The sequence below is a fragment of the Polyergus mexicanus genome, unplaced genomic scaffold (assembly GCF_030449975.1).
Source record: "Polyergus mexicanus isolate NDT 795.1 unplaced genomic scaffold, iyPolMexi1.0 SCAF_19, whole genome shotgun sequence".
NCBI lineage: Eukaryota > Metazoa > Arthropoda > Insecta > Hymenoptera > Formicidae > Polyergus > Polyergus mexicanus.
Window position 1 is genome coordinate 2,239,270 of NW_027223339.1, and position 19,302 is coordinate 2,258,571.

General features: G+C 31.2%; 1 protein-coding gene across 1 annotated transcript; it reads left to right on the top strand.

The window, feature by feature from the left end:
* Nucleotides 1-11,922: 11,922 nt before the first annotated feature.
* Nucleotides 11,923-19,037, top strand: LOC138941600 (chymotrypsin-1-like). The gene is made up of 6 exons (XM_070311429.1): nucleotides 11,923-12,020; nucleotides 12,683-12,804; nucleotides 17,245-17,395; nucleotides 17,512-17,815; nucleotides 18,289-18,426; nucleotides 18,894-19,037. Exons 1-6 carry the CDS (start codon nucleotides 11,923-11,925, stop codon nucleotides 19,035-19,037), a joined length of 957 nt encoding a protein of 318 aa, XP_070167530.1.
* Nucleotides 19,038-19,302: the final 265 nt, after the last annotated feature.

Here is a 19,302-nt window from a genome sequence, read left to right on the forward strand (position 1 = left end):
CTATATAAGAAGGGTACGACTTATTGCACATATAACGTTCAAATGAAACTTGGGGCATGAAACATTCGGCAGAAAGCAGCTTAACATTCGCATCATAAATACTCCTAATGTAACAATATTTAATATTATTACATCATAAATCTCATTGCGTGGATAAAAGATTAATGTATAAAAAATAATCAAAGAGAATTAATTCTCAAAGTTTTCTGTTTTCTGGCGAGAATTTCGCATTTATATACTCGCGCTTTAACGTTGATGCAAAACTCTCCTTCTTGTGAATCTAATTTAATTCTAAAAACTCGTTTCCAACGGCGAATTTGATTACGAGGGGACTTTTAATTCTTCCTAATACGTTGCAATATAAAATAAAGAATGTTCTTTTTTAACTCGATTGTAAATGCGATGTACAATAATTTTAACTTCTTATAAAAATAATTCTATATAAATTTTAGCGTATCTTTATTACGATCGATCCTTTTCTTCGAGAGAGATATTTCCATACTCTCGGAAAGGATTTCTGATAACGAGACAAAAAATATTCTTGATTAAAAAACAAAAAAAATATTCTATTTAATCGTATCACAACCTTATGCAGTATAAAAGTAAAACAATTTTAAAATTAAATCAATAATTCCTTTTCTTCTCTCTCGAATTAAATAAGATCGTCTTACTATCTCGAGACAAGAGTAACATATACAAATCTAAGCTTATATATTCTTGCATTTAGAATAACTTGATGTTAGATCGCTACAAATTTCCATCTTCATCTTTGTGAGAAAATTAACGGGATAGCACCAAGAGCATTTTATTCTAGATTTAAGAATTTTCCATTTAAGATTAAAATATTCCTTTTTCAATAATAAATACGATTGTCGCTATATCGATGCTATTTTATGATAGATTGAAGAGTAATAGCGTTAGATCCGGAAATCTTTCCTGTGGGTGCAGATGCGACGGTTATTAAAAATTATAGCGAATCACGCGAGCCGGAAAGCGTCGTTAAATCGGCTGTACGAAATGACGGTTAAGAAAATGCGATTCAGCAAAAGTCTAGACTTTGGCGGCCTCGCCGCCAGTGGTCCACCCTCGCTTTTAGCCATACGTAAGCGTCAACGGTAACCTAGCATTTTATACGCAAGATCTATAGAGCCTAGGCAATAACGTTTAGCGATAATTCTAGGGTACTCGGCCCGTGACCCCTCGGGCCTTACGGATGACTTATGCTCGCTGGAGTTATTTGGACTCCTCGGTGCATCACGCGGTATTCGAAAGCGCATGTATGTATCTCTTGCCGTATACGCTACATATCGGCGATAAAATGCGTTTACAACGCGAGTGGGTTTTAAGTTAGAACCAGGCTTATTGAATTAGGAAGTAAATATATTTTTGAACAAATATAATATAAAATCTATTACTTTTACAATAAAAAAATCTGTTTGTATAATTTATACCGCACGTCGACGCAGCTCTTTATCTTGTTAAAATTTATAGTTAAACTTAAGCATCATTAACGATGATTAAGTATATATTGCAACGCGTGTGAATACGCTTCAATTTACCTTTGCAATTTTTACGTAATAACATTACTGTAGCAGCACAGTTCCAGTTTTGAAATTACAAATTTCAATGAGATCTATATATAAAGTGATGATATTGAAACAAGAATGTTTTACAATGTTTTCGAAACAAACACAACAGTTCAATTATTGATACAAGAAAATAAATATATTAGTACAATATATATTTATTTTCTTGTGTGTGATAAACGTTGATAACAATTATTATTAAATGTTAAAATTATGACAAACATAGAGCTATTATTGCAGCCAGAACATTTCAATTTTCTACGTATTAAAATGGACGCGTTAACAAGTCTCGCGATATCGCTTTCTCTTAGCTCATATAATTACTGCCTGCTGTTATTCCCTTTATACTTCTATCTGACGCTTCGAGTGGTATCATCCGCCTATGATCAGAAGTTTGCGTACTTGTAAACTAGATGCGCTTTAATATCCATATACAATAAAAAGACAACGACGGCGAGACGGCAACCAAAACTCTTTGTCTCTCTCTTGATCTCTCTTAAATACGAGCGCGCTCGTTTATTCGATTCGCGGCGCGTTATAATCTTATCAATCAAGCGAGCGATGTGCAAGAGAGGCAGAAAGGCTTAAAAGCAATTTAGCACTTCCGCCGAGTCGTTGCCTCTCCGACGAGGAGAGAACTGCGAGAGTGCGCTTCACCGACCTGCGACACCGGAGGCTGCCGGATCGCATCTCGCGTCGAGCTTCGCGCACCTTCCTATCCAAAAATCATCAGCTCTTCGTTATTTTGTATGGCACAGCGGCGGAGTCGAGGGAGACCGCGCTCGCAATAAAGATAATTGCAATTTAATCCAGGGATCGTCGGACAGGGGCCACAAAGTACGACGAAAGGAAGACAATCTCTCGCAGCCAGAGAAGAGCCTGATCAAGCTGCGCGCGCGCGCGTGTAGCTGCGACGAGCGATACGAAGGGAAAGAGAGAAAAAGAGAAAATGAGAGAGGGAATGAGAGAAGAGAGACAGAGAGAAAGAAAAAGAGAAGGAGAGGGTGGATGAGAGAGAGAGAGAGAGAGAGAGAACGTTAGAGAAACGGAGGCACGGAAAGAGAGAGTTCATTGGGTTCTCCAGCCCCCTGGCGCAGTCCCGCTGGATGACAAGACGGGGATAGAGGACAGGTGCTACTGGCAAGCCTTTGATCTCTTCCGCGTTACACGCGCGCGCTCTCACACAAAAAAGGGAATTATCAAAATATCCCGACTGGTCGTGACTATCGCTCCGGAAGGATCGATGCAATTTCGGAGGCGACAACACCGCGATGTATTCGCATTATACGCTATCAAATATAACGTTTTAATCCCTTCGATCCCCAGTTATAATTGTAGGCTTCGTATAAAACTGTCCTGTTCATTTGATATCATTTTTAGCGCATAAAGAAAGAAACGAGCAAGTTCATTATTGCTCAATAAATTATTCGCATTTACATACATGTTAAGAGCGTACACTGCAAAAATTCATTGAATGCCTCATCAGAATTAAATGAGATTGATATAATTTAATTTATTATTTAACTATCTATCAGATTTATTTTGTTACTTTTTTCAAACGAATAAAGTGTTATTTTGCATAAAATCAAAAAAAAAAAAAAACGTGACCTTTTTGAATTTTTATTAGCTATAATTTTTCAACGAAGCGTTTCCGGATCTATGTTTATCCAAACTTTTTTATTCCACATTCAATTTCCTATAAGACCCTGATGTTTAATTGACCTGACCCGGAACATCTCGTATGCATTAGTGCATTTAATGATCAAAAAAAAGATTATAAATTACCGTCACACAAATAAAACATGTATGCAAATTCACGTCGCTGTCTCTACCCTACAATGTCACGCAATGCACAACGTCAAAATTGGGTCACCGTGTGTACCATATAATAAATACAAATAGAGAAGTGACACGTTGTGCGAACTGAAATAAAAAAGGAGGCGTGTCGAAGAGAACATTACCCACCAGGGACGCATTGTAAAGTGGCAAAGATATAACCTCGGGCATTTATTAATATACAGCTACTCGGTAATTTCGACGTCTTCGGCATGTTCAATAGCTGTATTGTTTGGAAAGTTGAGAAGACGTGGTGTGTAATGTGTGTGTGTGTGAGTAATGGTATTCACAAAATATTTAAAAAGAAATTGTCTGTGTATATATCGTGTGTGTGTGTGTGTGTGTGTGTGTGTGTGTGTGTATATGCAATATATTTTGTTAAATCGTCGATTAATTTCTGTCATAAAGTTGATAGCAATTAAGATAATACAATCATTATAAACATAGATGGAGAAATATACTACATATATATAATGTACACGCAACTTACGATGAGTGATGATGGCACAATATGTGTAATAATAATTGTACGTTCATCAGGATTGGGAACGTTACTTTATAAAAGTAACTCGTTACTGATTTTACAAAGTAACGCGTTACCGTTACCGTTACTTGGAAACTAACGATTCGTTACCTTTTTCCTTTTTGTAATGCTAAAATAAGCCATTAGATTATAAAATTGTTTAATAATCAATATTAAATGTAATAATCTATGTTACAATTAAAAACTCTAAATTAGTCTCTATATAGCAAGCGTTTCTTATATTAAACTTATCTAATGATTGTAATTTTTTAATATCTTTACTTTTTATCTTTATAGAAATTTAAATTGTAATTTACAAATTTCAATTTTGTCGAAAATTTTTATCAAACATTGTTTTTAAATATTGATTTCAATATTCGCTATCAGTATTGTAAAATCTATAATTTACGTTATTATAAATTTTCAGTACTGGCAGCGATTATCAGAATGCAGCCTATGATGGAAGACTGCAAAATATTTGTTCGAAAAATACATCTATTGAATAGATGTAAGATAATGAAGAATAAAAAAATAACGATAAAAGTAACGGCTAAATTCGTTACCGAAAAAAAGTAACTGTAACGATAACGACGTTACAAGTAACGCGTTACTTCCCACCAACCCTGCCTGCAACATTCTGTATATGTAAAAATTCGACGCTCCTTTATTATTTATTATTTTCGAATTTGCCGTTAAAAAATACGTGCTGCATTTTAATACAATATATAAATAATTTCATAAACAGAGGGGGATAAATCTATATTCTCAAACATGAAGGTACACGTGACTTTGGAATTTTTAATTTTAACTTACTCATGAAGAATTGCGCAATGTTATACCAGATCGATAATCTTAAATTTCATGTTAAATTTTTCACATAAAAATCGTAATATTCAACCGTGCAGGTATGCGCGCAACTTGGAAGTAACGGTACGCGCCGGCTCACGTTGCTCCCGCAAATCATGCAGCGAGATTCCCAATGGACTCGAAAGCTGTTGACGACAAATCGAGGGTTAAAATGCTATCGGTAAATAGTGACCGGGTCGACGAGGGGGACGTTATATCAGATGGCACGGGGGATTATAACCCTAATTTGAGCATCGCACACTCGCGTGACGTCGTTCTTTAAATGAAGAAGGAACATTCTCGCTCCCATGTCTAACAACGATCAATTCTAGTTTGAAAAATAGACGATAAAAGGTCTGACGGATTTATTCGTGAATCCGCCGAAGCTCAAGTCTTTTATAAGAGGATATTCGACAATAGGTAATCGATTCGACTGATCAATGTCCTCTAATTAATTGTGCTTAATTAGAAAAAGATTCAGATTTTTATACATAATTTAATAAATTAGAATTTAAAAAAAAAGATACGCGTTATCCTTGAATAATTAGATTTATGTAATACTTTGACGTCTTTCGAGATAGTCCTGGAATTTGAAGCTTAAATTTTATCACGTGGACAAAATGCAGTGTTCGATATATGAATAGCAAGAATCGGAATCGTAAATTATTAATTTTATATCATTACTAGATAATTTTGATGTGGAGGTTTGCCATTGAAATATTTCTTTACAAATATTAGAATACGTATAATCACATTTAATTAAAAACTTAAAATTTAAGTTTTTAGATACAAAATAAAAATAATATATAATATAAAATTTCATATATCGCAATATTATGAAACAACTTTTCAAGTTTGAGTTATTGACTTACTTCTTTATTTAAAACTAAATCTCTTCTCTAAATCACAAACGATATTACTCACGCGGTAATCCTTACAATTTTCATTAATTGCAGATAATAACGTAGGGTTGGTTTGATCAAATCATCGTGACCGAGATCGCCGTTGCACCGGTCAAAATGGTTTTTAGCTCGGGCAAGAAATCCTTCATAAATCACTTTGCAAGGAACATTCAAAATTCTTCTATAATGTGGGGAAGCAATCTCGGAAGATACTTGAAAGTGTCTAGCAGCGTTCCGTCTTCGTCGACGATCAATCTGTCCGCGAAGCGGAATAAAAGCGCTTCTGTAGCGGGAGAAAAAAAAAATCCTGCGTCGACTAGCCAAAAAAATAATATCGCAAAATGAAACATTTAACCGGTAAAACCAATATAAAACCGATTCCTTTTCTTTCCAACAGACGACGACGATGTTAAGAGAGAGAAAAAAAAAAAAATTTATGTAAAAACATTTCACGTCATTTTAAATTGATTTTATTGATTTCTTTCTGATATATGTGACAATATTTTAAACTTGAGAGAGAATATCTCATTATGAAGAATCATTACGCACGCGTACGGCATAAATTCAAATAATCGAGACTAACAATCTTTACTGGAATTATTATTGCTTTCGATCGTCCCGCTGTACTTTTTGCAGAAAACAATAGATAGATATATATTGTGTATCCATCGTAGAAAAAACAGGCGGACGTCTCGGCGCGGGCAACCGTGTTGCGAAGGTCGGCGCGCACCTACTCACTGCATACTCCGCGCATAGCCTAAAGGATAATTATAGTTTCGCGATCGACTTAAAAATTTCCGAGATTCTCGCGTCGGCGAAACCGTTCCCCGTCGAAAAAGTATCGCGCGGGTGTGGGTGTGGGTGAGAAGGTGCCCCGAAAGGGTGATGCCAGCGGCTGTGAGGAAGAGAGGACCGCGCGCCGGCAGGGAGGCAGAGAGGGTGGGAAGGGGGTGCCAAAGTGAAGGGTTCGCCTCGAACAGAGATTAGCCGACTGCTTCGAGACTTTCGTGTTTCTTGAATCCCCGAGAACCCGTAGATCATGATAATTGTGAGAACAATTCATCGGGTAAATTTCACGCTAAGCGCTCCTCGATTCGTCGGCACGTAGATCCCGCTCGACCCGCTCCATTAATCACGATCCACGGATTCGCCGCTGTGACCCATCCGGACAGCGTAGATACATCCGCTCCGTCCTTGAAATCTGAAAGCTAGACGAAAAAAGGATGGCTAAACGAATGCGTTAATCTGGAAACTGGGTGTTCCGTAAGACGCATACGTGTGTGCATTTTATTTTCTAAACTTGTAATTTCTTATACAATTGCCTTTTGCGCTCGTTATCGTTTGGTTGCTCTGGAAATAAGGGCAATTAATTTTAGAAAAATACGAGACGCGTAAAATGTTTAAAATGAAACATTAACTTGATTGATCAATTCTTTGCGCGTTAGTGTTTATGCGAAAAAAGAAACATGTCTTGAAATATATTACGAAATCGTGAAAGAGTTTTAATTGTTAATATTATACCATTTAAATTAATGAAATACGGTAATGCTATTTAAAGAGATAAATCGCGCGAATCAGATGATTCTGGTATATTATTGAATATAGTAAATTAATCAAATATGTATATTAAACATATAATAATTTGCCGCTCTTACAACATCACATAGTGATGACGGGCAGTCAGCTGCATTCAATATTTACATTTAACGATATCAACAAATCATAGTGTTATTTGCGTAATTGATGCTGAAAACTGCTAATCCGACAGAATTAATTAATTGATGAAATCCGAAGGATAATTCGTATTTACATAAATAATAAACAGTCATAACATACGCACGAAATATTACGATAGTCGCAAATGCATTAAAATCGGCGTAATGAGCCAGGTATTCTATTGGCTTTATAACGACCAATGCAAAAAACAACTCTTCTATTAATCTTATGTAGCATTCAATGTGTTAAAACGATTAAAGATGTTTTGACTGTATAATAATAGCAAAAAAATTATCAAAATTAAAAAAAAGATATATTTCTTATATTTATACCGTGTGAAAAATCAAATAAATAAATCTGAATTATGAAGAGAATTAAAATATCATAAAGTAATATGATTTTTAACGTCTCCATAAAAGAAAATAGTTGTAATTTATAATATTTTTCCTAATTTATGATAAAAACTTTTGATCGTGGATACCCCCTGAAATCGTTTACAAAAAAAAAAAAAGAAACGAATAATTTAGAGGAAGATTTTGCAACAATTTTTTTACTAAATAACTTTTAAACGAGTAAGTGAATCTAAGTCAAGTTTTGCGTAAATATTTATTAGAGTTTTGTTAGCATGTGTAAACATTTTTATTTTGCTGGCAATGTTTTTTCCTTGTCAAATTTGTCAATAAGTGCTACAATATGCGATTTTTCATAAGAATCAATTCAAACTTAAATAATTTCCAAATCGTTAAGACAATAGTGCCGAGATTTTGCACAGATACTCGGAAGAAATAGTACAATAGAACGGTCTACGAAATTTTCATGCTTTTCATCAATGTTTTGAGACACGACGCATACATCTTTAAATAAAAATGTATAACAAAGAGAACTTTTTATAAAATGATAGACGATTATTACATATTTCGACACTCAAAAAATTTTTTTCGTTTCTTTCCATTAATTCAATTGTATAAAAATGACATTAATACGCGTTAATTTGTCTTAATACATTTCATACGATTATTTGACAAAACGATTCATGTATTATCACTCTATATTATTCGTCTAAAAGAAGAAAAACTATGCAACGACATGGAACACGTCGTACAATACGGAAAATTTTAAAGAAGAACGTTAATTTTTCCATCGAAAGAATATCGAGCGTTTCGCGTTAGTGAAAGCGCACGCAAATGACCTAATGAACTCTAAAACAAACCTTAAATACAGGTAAGAAGAAAGAGCTGTCATGCCGATGTCTTCTTCGTGCTCAAGTACTCAATTTACCGATACTTTCCTCGGACGCTTATGGTGGAAATCATTTACGGACCATAAGCGGAGAACTCGATGGTAATACGTGTTTGTACTAATAATAGGTCCTTCGTAAGTACAGGGTAGCTCGTATACTAATAATTATCGTCGTATACCGTGTGGCAACGCCTCGGCGCGTTTATCGATAACGTCGCTATCTGACTGAAGATAACGGATATTATTGCACATGCATCGGATTTCAGAATTTCCCGCGAATCATTGAAAAATAGAAGACTCTGTCTAGACTGTCTCGCATACAATTTCATCAGCCACGAAACACGTGACGTATTTAAGCACTCAAGTTATATAAATATTTTTGTACAATACATAAAAATTTCCTTGCGATAAATTAACTTGTACGTGATTTGTATTTTGAAAGAGATAAACAGAAAAGAAAAACGCTTAATTTAAAAGTGATTTTTATTTATACTTGCAATTAAATGTTTAAGTTGTAATTGCAAGTTATTTTCTCTTTAACTCATATCGCATAAGCTTGATTTAACAGTATCATTAGTATTTATTATTTTTGTATAATTTCTCAACATTTTTTCTTTGCAGCTGAAAAAAATAATACGTGCACTATAATATATTAAATAGTTAGTATAATAGTTTATATATATTAAATAGTTTTTTTGCTCTTAATGTGCTTTTCTATATCTAGAAAGATCATTATACAAAATATGAAATAGAAATACGCGGGAACGAATCTGTATATATCGGATTTTTTTTTTTAACAAATTTTTTTCAGTTTTCTTCAGTTTTTTGCATTTTTTTCAATTTTTTTGTATAAATAATTGTGTATCTTCAACATCAACAGTGAATTTTCGAGGCGTTATACCACACATTTTCGTCATTTCGAAAAATTATGTGTACATTTATTAAATGTTTACAAATAAGTCGGGATTTTTTTGTCGATTGTAACGCATTGAGAGACCATTTCGTTAAATAAAACAAAATTATTTGGTTGAATCATTTTGTCTGAACATGTAATTTGGTTTTATTTAATAAAAATTATGTTACTGGAAAGAAGTTACACTAACAAACTATTTTGTTTGCATGGAGTTGTTTATCTGAATAAAATTTTATTGTTGCGATAACAAACTCATCGCGTTTTAAATAATTGTATTTGTTACTTGAACTAAATAAGTTTAGTTAAATATTATAAGCTATTTTGCGCATTCATGTGTCACTGCGCAGTCAATTGTTATGCAGTGTAGTGTGATGTGCAGTATGCAGTGCGTCTTCAATCATGGCGGATTCATCTGTCCGGGAAATACTTATTAGTCTCTCGTTAACGACGAGAGAATTGAAAAGATGGAGAATATAATCTGTATATCTTTTTCTTATCGTATCAGAAGAGACAACTATCAAGTAAATTTCTTGTTGAATATGGATAAACTTTGGTCGATGTAACAAAAGCAAATGTAACTGCAGTTGAAAAATTTGGTAATACTAACACACAAATATGATTCAGTGAACAAAATTAAAATAAAAAACAACCAAAAATTTAATTTTACACGATTAATAAGCTTGTTCACTGAACCAAATTTGTATGTTAGTATTATCAAATTTTCCAACTAAATTTTTTTGTTGTATTAATTAAAGGATTTGTTTGTCCATGTCCAAACAAGAGATTTAGTTGATTCAAACAAATTTTATTTCATTCGACAAAATGGGTCCCTCAGTGCGCGAACCGAAGCTTTGTTTTGTCGACCCGATGACGCTGCGGTATCTGTATAAATCGTGGGAGAAGCGCGCAAAAATGCCAACGAGTCGCCGCACTGATTCGTGGAGCAACTAAATGCAACCCTAAAACTCGCAACCGACGGTCAGGGAAGAATGTATAATTACGGAGCATAAAAGTAACTATCGTCTATTCGCGAAGGCACTTTCGCGCACACCGCGTTTTTCGAAGGTCGTCGCACTCATGACGGCTCAAACTTTCGTCCGTTTTTCACTCGGTTCATGATGTTCGGTAATTTTTTTCCTTGAAAACGGCGATCTATATTACGAGGAGAATCGCGGTTTACCCTTCGCTGTAAAATTATCGGAGATAGCCGTGCGGAATCGGATGGACATTGAAAATCTAAGAAATATGCCGTACCGTTTCGGCAGGTTTCAAAGATTTCGAAATAATTCGAAAATGAAAGAGATCTCGCAAATTGTTTTAAAAAGAAAAAAATCGCAATGTAATGCTTGTGAGTGTTCTTTGTCTAAGTATGAGTATCCTTTTTCAAGTATGATTAATAGATTTTCTTGCAGATTGCAATAAAGTTCTGCTGTCGCGTGTATTATGGATTATGCTTACTAAATTTATTTATTCCAATTATCATTAATTATTTATTTATTTTATAGAAAATATAACAAATGTATCAGAGAGTGGGGACAATTAAAGAATATTATATAATTTAACACTTTTGCGAAATGCAAATATTATTTTCCCGACATACATACTTTTCTTTTTATCGCATAACATATTAAATCGCAATCCATTATATATGACAGAAATGTGACATTGGTCATAGTCATTTGACGTTTGTCGAGACTAGAACAATTCGAGTTAGCAACGGGGTCGCATCAGATGCGGTATGCATGAAACACCATCTGTCATATCGGATTGTTAACTCAGTTATAGCTCACGCATATCAAATCGTTCAGGGTGCAGCTTAGCCCGAAATGGGCAGCACGATAATGCGATTTGGATATATAGAGAGTCCTGTGGGATGTTATCGGCGTGGAGCCTTTTCCCTAGTGATACGATAAATGATATGCATATGTAAATATCATGGCTGCATATTGCAAATCGCCCTAACGTATATTATAAATGTCTCACTATGAACAAAAAGAACCCTGCAATTGTGATCGCTTCTTTTCTTAGAATGTTTCTTAAAGAATTGTTTAACATTCACGAATTTTTGTCTTTAATATATATGATGTTCTTTTACAATAAGTTACATTAGACACAGCGACAGCAATTATAAGATTAATAATAATAATAATAATAATAATAATAATTTTATAAATAATTTATAATTAAATAATTCTCTCGTAATATGTTTTATTACAGAATGCAAGAACGAGCGTGCACAGTGAGCAACAAACTCGCGATCTCTGCCCTTGTTTAATCAAATTGTCAAAATATATTCGTGCAACGCGACAAGAAATCTAAATGCGTCTAATTTTCTCTCACGGTTCCGTCGACGATGCCAGGATGATCCCGTTAACAGGATCAAGACTCGCGTTAGACGAAGGGTTCTTGTTATTCGCAATCGCCTTCACACCCGATCCTTGGGGATTGCTGGATCCCTCGTATTTATTTCCCGCTACGCTATAAGAATCAACCTAAATAGTAGAGTGTTCATTTGTGGCTGTACAATAAAAGAAATTATTTACTTTTGTCTCAGCGTTCTTTATATTTCTCGCGGAACATAGCTTGCAGTTTTATTTTTGGCAATATACACACCCACATATTAACCATTTTAGATAATATATCACGTGGAAAAATTTATTAATTTAATTAAACAAGAAAAATCTTTATTATTCAAGGTTCGCGAATTTAAATGATTTATATGACTTATTCTTTTTTTTTTTCAAAAAAATAATTAAATATAGAATGTACATATTATAACTCAATATTATCTAAATAAAAATTAGATAAATAAATGCGTGCGCGCGCATAATACGAATCTTAAGACGGAACGATATACTACGCAGACCCTTTTGTTTTCTTTCTGTAAAATGTAATTTAAAATTTCATCTTGGAGAAATCTCGTTGAAACATTTTTATCCTTCATCTGAATAAAATATAGCTTAGATTCTCTCAAATATTTATACAAGATGAAAGAAAAGATTTTCGCTTAACAATTATGTTTTTTAGCAATTATGCTAGAAGTTACAATTTTATAAGACAAACAATGGCGACGAATTTAAATTGTCAAAGAGTATTTCACAATTTGCTTGTTTCTATATAGACATCGTGTTGAAGAGACTTCCGCCTTCTCATCCCAAGCGCATCTCTATCGTCAGACTAATGATTTGCAAACAGTGTCTTTCAGCTCGCTCTTGTTACAAAGTTTTCACAAGGCGTGTCACAGTACGTGAACAAGGCAAGCACTTTGAGATTTTGAAGAAAGAATCTTTAGCTACCTTAAGCTCTGTTTACGTCACTGTCCGAACTTTATTTGTGCAAATGCTTTCTTAAACTGTAGCCAGAAAAAGATTTACTGAAATTATATAAATAAATCTAATACGTACTATAAAAACTTCACGTATACATTAATCTTTTAATATACTGATTTCATTTCATTCAAATGCATACTAGATTTTCATTTTTACATCATAGACAACGATTTTGTTAATTTTTATTTTATTTTTTTTTTAAATATAAAACTTTAATATAGAATTTATTCTTATTATAATGTTCAGAGAATTTTATTTTTAAGCAAAGATCACTTTTGGTTACACATATGAATCTTTTGAAATATTAAAATAAAAGTAGCCGGCAATTTTTAATTAGACATAAAACTGTTTAATATCAATATTATTAATACTTTTCACATTTTGAAACAATACAAATATTGTAGAACATTCTATTTTTCATTATTGCAATATATTTCCATTTCTTTTAAATTATAAAAAATGTTACGTATTATTTTTATATTATCTAATATAAAATTTAATCTCTATAAAAATTACAGAATATATATTGTAATTTGAAGAGATTATATTAAATCATAAATTATGCGTATTTGTGTAATATTATATAACAAAAAACAGAAACATGTAATAATATAAAAAAATAAAACATCAATCAATAATATCATAGATACATTATTTTTTATCTAAGATATCTGCAGTATTATCGTTTGTTGTTGTATTTTTATATATTATTATATTTGTCTTTATTATATTTCTTTATTGAATATCTGCCTTCGTTATATAAACGCTGAATATTAAATGGCGCCATCTCTTGAGAAGATAAATTATCTTTTCGTCTAACGTATAGGAAAGTGATAGCAATTTTGTTGGAGGGAATGTACCATATCAAGATTAAAAGCGAACCATATATCATAAGAGAAGGAAAAAGAGGAGAAGCGGCAAATTACTAAATTGATAAAATTTATAATTATCTTCATATAGTGTTAACCCGATAATTTTATTTATTAGCAAAAAAATAATTTTGTATTATTCCCAAAACTTAATATTGTATTAAAAAAATTAATTGCTTCATAATTTTATTTATATAAATTGTTTCAATATTAACACGAGATTTCTGTACCTGTATTAATTCTGTACCTCCTATTCAATCAATTTTTACAATAATTTTTCCATTTGTGTAAATCATGTAATGCTTGTACAAATACTTCTTTTTTTAAATATTTTATAATATTATACTTATTTATATTTTATTACGTAATCGTAAGATCTCTGACACATATTATTGCTTACAATTAATCGCAAAACGATATATCATTTTGTTCATTACTCTTTTTATGATAGCTCAAATAATCCAACAGTTACGATATCAAATGATAAAGATTGCCAGACATAGATAACGTCAAATCTCACGCACAATTTCTCGTAGACAGATTAAATTTTTCTTTAGATAACATGTTGGAAAATCCATTTGATTATAGCAATACATAAAAATAGATCTTCGATCTTGTGAATGAAATTAAAAACATATTTACTAATTATTTATCAAAATATCTCTGCGGGATGTTTAATTATAATATAAACATATATGCATAAATAATTGATTTATTTTGATAACTGTATGCAAAAATATCATCAAAAACGAAAGATATCTTATATTAATAGATACATATTTCTGATATTCTTGTGTTTTAAATATAATTAAAAATTGTTTTTTTGCAGAAAAAATGTATAAAAAATATAGACAATAAGAATAATTTAAAAATTAAATTTGAGGAGTCCGAAAGCAAATCTGGCAATTTCTATTTTTTAGCGAAAATGAGTTAAAGCAGGGATATTCTTTTTTGAGATACATGTGATCTATAATATATGAATTTGTTTGATTGCAAATCCGTCAATTTTCTTTTCAAATTGAGGTTCAAAAATTGGGATTAGTTGCAAACTCGGTAATTTCTATAAATTTGTGAATTGCAGAAATGGCTCTCCATTTGGACTAATCACAAGCAAATCTATCTACCACATGACTTGATTTTAAACAATCGTTCCATGCTTGAGATTTCGGAATAGTCGTAAAAAATAAAAATAAACAAACGGTGATCAATGGAAAACGCTTGACGCCTACGATTTTTCATCGATTTACTGAAGAATAGACAATTTGAAACAAATAATGATGAAGCCGTGGATATGAAGAATTTATTGAGGGGAAAGATCCTTTTATAATTCTGCGGAAACTAAAAATTTAATTATTTAGAAATGTTTATGTTCTCATTGTATTTTTTTTTTTATATTAATGTTATTGTCAAAAATATGCATTTTATATATGCATTTTAAGTGATGTGAAAGACAGAATACTTTATTGTAAAAGAAAATTCGTAAAATTATCTTATTTTGTTGCAGAGTTCTAAGAAATTCGTCTATCTGACAAAATTAGGTCAAGTGAAAATTCTCGGGTTTGCTTCTAGATTTCTCATTTTCTAATCATTAAAAATAATGCATTTATATTAATTTCTGTTTCGCTTTATAAATGAAAATAAACAAAATTAGTGTAAAATAAATCTGAAAAAGTTAAAAGCTTATTAAATAAGAATATATTTATATGTGTGTGTAGGTGTGTGTGTGTATGGGGGAGAGGGGGGGTATATGTGTACTAGATTATCAAATATATTTATAATGTACAATATATGTACAGATTAATTTATTTAGAGAAAAATGTAAATAATATTAATAATATATTATTTACATAACTTGAAACCACAATTTTATATGCTTAAAAGTAAGAAACTGATTGTTTTTCGAGTAGATCCATAAACATAGAAATAAGATATAAATACCTAATATAGAAATAAATATTTTTGTCTTAAAATTTTTTAATTTGATATTGATATTAATAGACCAGATGATTATATGATAAAAGAATTATAAAGTAATGTTGATAAGCAAAGCGATCAGTTACTATACGTCATATCATTTATTATTAATACATTTCAGTAATCACATTGTAACAATTAATTCTTTTATATAAATTTGATATTGACTATTCACAGTAATCCAGTTTCTTATCATGCTTTAAACATTATTAAGTTCTATCACAATAAAAGATACATTAGAATCTTATACTCTACAATCGATTCCGTAAATATACCATCATCTCTCTATCTAAAGAATATCTAAGGAGATGGAGAGAAATCTATCAGAAAACTCTTATATCAGTTATAATTTATAATAAATTTGGGATTATAAATTTTTACTATATAGTAATAAAAAAATCGTAACAACTAAATTGATAAATAAATAAAGATTTTATATAGCAATCTTTCGATTATCGGATCACGTATTTCAAAGATAAAGATTTCGAAATTTCCTTCAAAGATCGATAAAGATCTTTGCAGATAGATAATTCGACTTTACGTCTAATGATTTAGCATAAATTATCGAGATCATTATGATATCAAATATAATATCATCTAATGATTAAATCTGTTGAAGATTAGGAAGAATCTTTATTTTTGTTATATATACACTATATGTATATATATATATATATATATATGTATATATTTCAAAATATATTTCTGTGTAGTGAAGAGCTCAGAAAGTATATATACTTATGAAAAGCTTCATTATTATCAGTATACCATACAGTACCTCACTATGTACGCATTTTTTGCCTTCATAGTCGCCTGTTTAGCAGTAGCCGCTTACGGTAAGAGAGAAGATACGCTATGTGTGTGTGTGTGTGTGTGTGTGTATTGTTAAGAGAGAGAGAGAGAAAGAAAAGAATAGAAAAAAGAGTAAGAACAAATATTATTAAAATTTTAATAAATCAATATTATATCTTAATAAATACTATTAAAATAATTTTGTTAAATACAATTATTCTGGAAAGATTTATTTAATCTTTCCGAGAAATATAAGAAAATTGGGGCGAACAAGCGAGCTCCTTAAACTTTTCTCATTTTTTTAATGGCTAAAAAATAAAATCACGAAATCAATATTTTATTTTCATTTTATATATATATAATTGTTCTTACTTACAAAAGATATTACATTTTATATTGACGTGTAGAAACTGGGTTATCTTAAATTATTATAAGAATCGCCGAAGAATATTTAGTGTTCTTCACAAAATTTCGTATCCTTCTTATATAAATGATGCAATAATTTAATATCTGAATAAAATATACGTATATTTCAATTATTCGATACTGAAAAAAAAAAAGATGGATTATTATGTGCAACGTTGATAATAACAATTTATGAGGTGCACTTGCGAGTATTTATTTTATTGAAATTTTTCATGGTAAAAGCAATTGGGGCGCAAAAAATCTTTATTAAACATTCTGTCCTATTTCGCGTATCTCTTCACATGATTACATAGGTTACCCCAAGGATCAAATTGTTGGCGGAGAAGATGCTCCGCTCGGCAAGTACCCGTATCAAGTGTCATTGAGAAAAAGCGGATTTCACAGTTGCGGCGGATCCATCGTCAGCAGCCACACTGTTCTCACCGCCGCTCATTGTATAATAAGGTATATATTTTTTATTTCTGTTTCATATTATATATACATGTTTGATATGACATTGGATAGATTTTTAATGTTATACTGAAAACAAATATTTGAAAAACGTTGTCTTCTAAAAGAAGCGAAAAACAATTAACAGTCAAAATACGTTTGTTTGACAGTTACAGCAACAATCCCGCGAGTTTGCGAGATCTAACTATCCATGCTGGCACAAATTATTTAAACGAATCTGGTGTCGTTTATACGGCAATACAAGCTATCACTCACAAGAATTACGACCCTTATCAATTAATCAATGACGTTGGTTTACTTATTCTGTCAACTGCTGTAGAATTTAAGCCACTGGTACAACGTATACTACTTGCAAAAGATGACATCGCTCCCGCTGATTATCCCTGCATCTTAACAGGATGGGGAAGATTATCGGTAAGCTGATTAAATAAGACAAACTAATAGCAAAACATTTATTTTATGTAATAAGAGTGCACATACACATACATAAAGTGTTGACTTTATCTGGTATCTATCGGATTAAATTCGTTGGGAAATTAAATTAAATATAAAAATTTTTGTGTTTAGTGTTTAGTTCTGTGTTTAATATAGTTATTAATCTTAAAGTGGTATCTCTCAATAATAAAAAATAATTACATTATTTTAGTTTTATAGTTAATAATATTTATGACAAATATGGAAAGTTCTTGAGATAATAAATTGTTTGCATGAAAGAATAAAGAAAATTATGGAATAATATCGCCGATATTAAACCATGTGTGTATCTTGTTTTTAAAGTTTTGAATTTTTTTAATCTTATATAAAGACTTAGTATATATATGTATATTTCTAAAATTTTCTTACGGACATTGCATATGTGATTTTATAATATGTAATTTATTATCTAGGTTGGTGGTCAGATTCCTAATAACTTGCAACAAATTGAGTTAAAGGTTTACGATCAAAATAAATGCAGACAAGAACACATGAATGTACAATCTAGTCATATTTGTACGCTAACAAAAACAGGCGAAGGCGCGTGCCATGTAAGTACCGATTTCTCAAATATTTAATTATTTAAAATATTGCACGAGAGAGACACGTATAATAATAAATAAGTATAAGAGAGTATTTTAAAAATCTATATATACAAGAGTCTACATACAAAATGTATCATATATATATGTATATGACACATTTTGTATGTAGACACTATATATATATACTATCGATTGAAACATAACATCAAACATAAATTCAACTCTCTCTCTCTCTCTCTCTCTCTCTCTCTGTATGTTTCTCTGCAAACTTTTTCACGATGTATTTTGTATTACTTATTTCACAATTATCATAAATCAATTTATCGAGTTAAATGTATTGAAAGTAGATAAAAGTATATCTGCAAAGTCATATTTTTTGATATTATTTATGACATAACTTATGTATTATAAATGATATAGATTGGATGATGCCTTTGTTCAACAAATAGTTATTGTCTTTATTGAATTTTCAGGGTGATTCTGGTGGTCCTCTTATTGCTGATGGTGTTCAGATCGGTATTGTTTCTTTCGGCGTACCATGCGCTCGCGGATACTCTGATGTATTTACTAGAGTGTCCGCATTCACAAAATGGTTCGAAGAACATGTTGTTGATTAATGAAATATAATAAATCAAATAAGATATATTTTTACACTTATGTACATTTTTCTATTTTCCAATCAATGCATGTACAACCTATAATACGTCATGAAACTAATAGAGTAATGATTGTAATGAAATGTGCTAATCATTATTACACCTTAATATATATATATATATATATATAATAATAAATTAATTAATTTGTTTATTTATTTATTTATTTGTTTATTTATTTATTCGTTTGTTTGTTTATTTATATATTTATTTATTTATTCATTTA

Bases quoted from the DNA above. Each gene is read 5' to 3' on its own strand.
- LOC138941600 (XM_070311429.1), top strand. From the start codon at position 11,923: ATGATCCCGTTAACAGGATCAAGACTCGCGTTAGACGAAGGGTTCTTG. The intron at 12,805-17,244 runs GTACGTGAACAA...ATGATTACATAG, and splicing joins TTTTCACAAGGCGTGTCACA to GTTACCCCAAGGATCAAATT. The intron at 17,396-17,511 runs GTATATATTTTT...TTCTAAAAGAAG, and splicing joins GCCGCTCATTGTATAATAAG to CGAAAAACAATTAACAGTCA.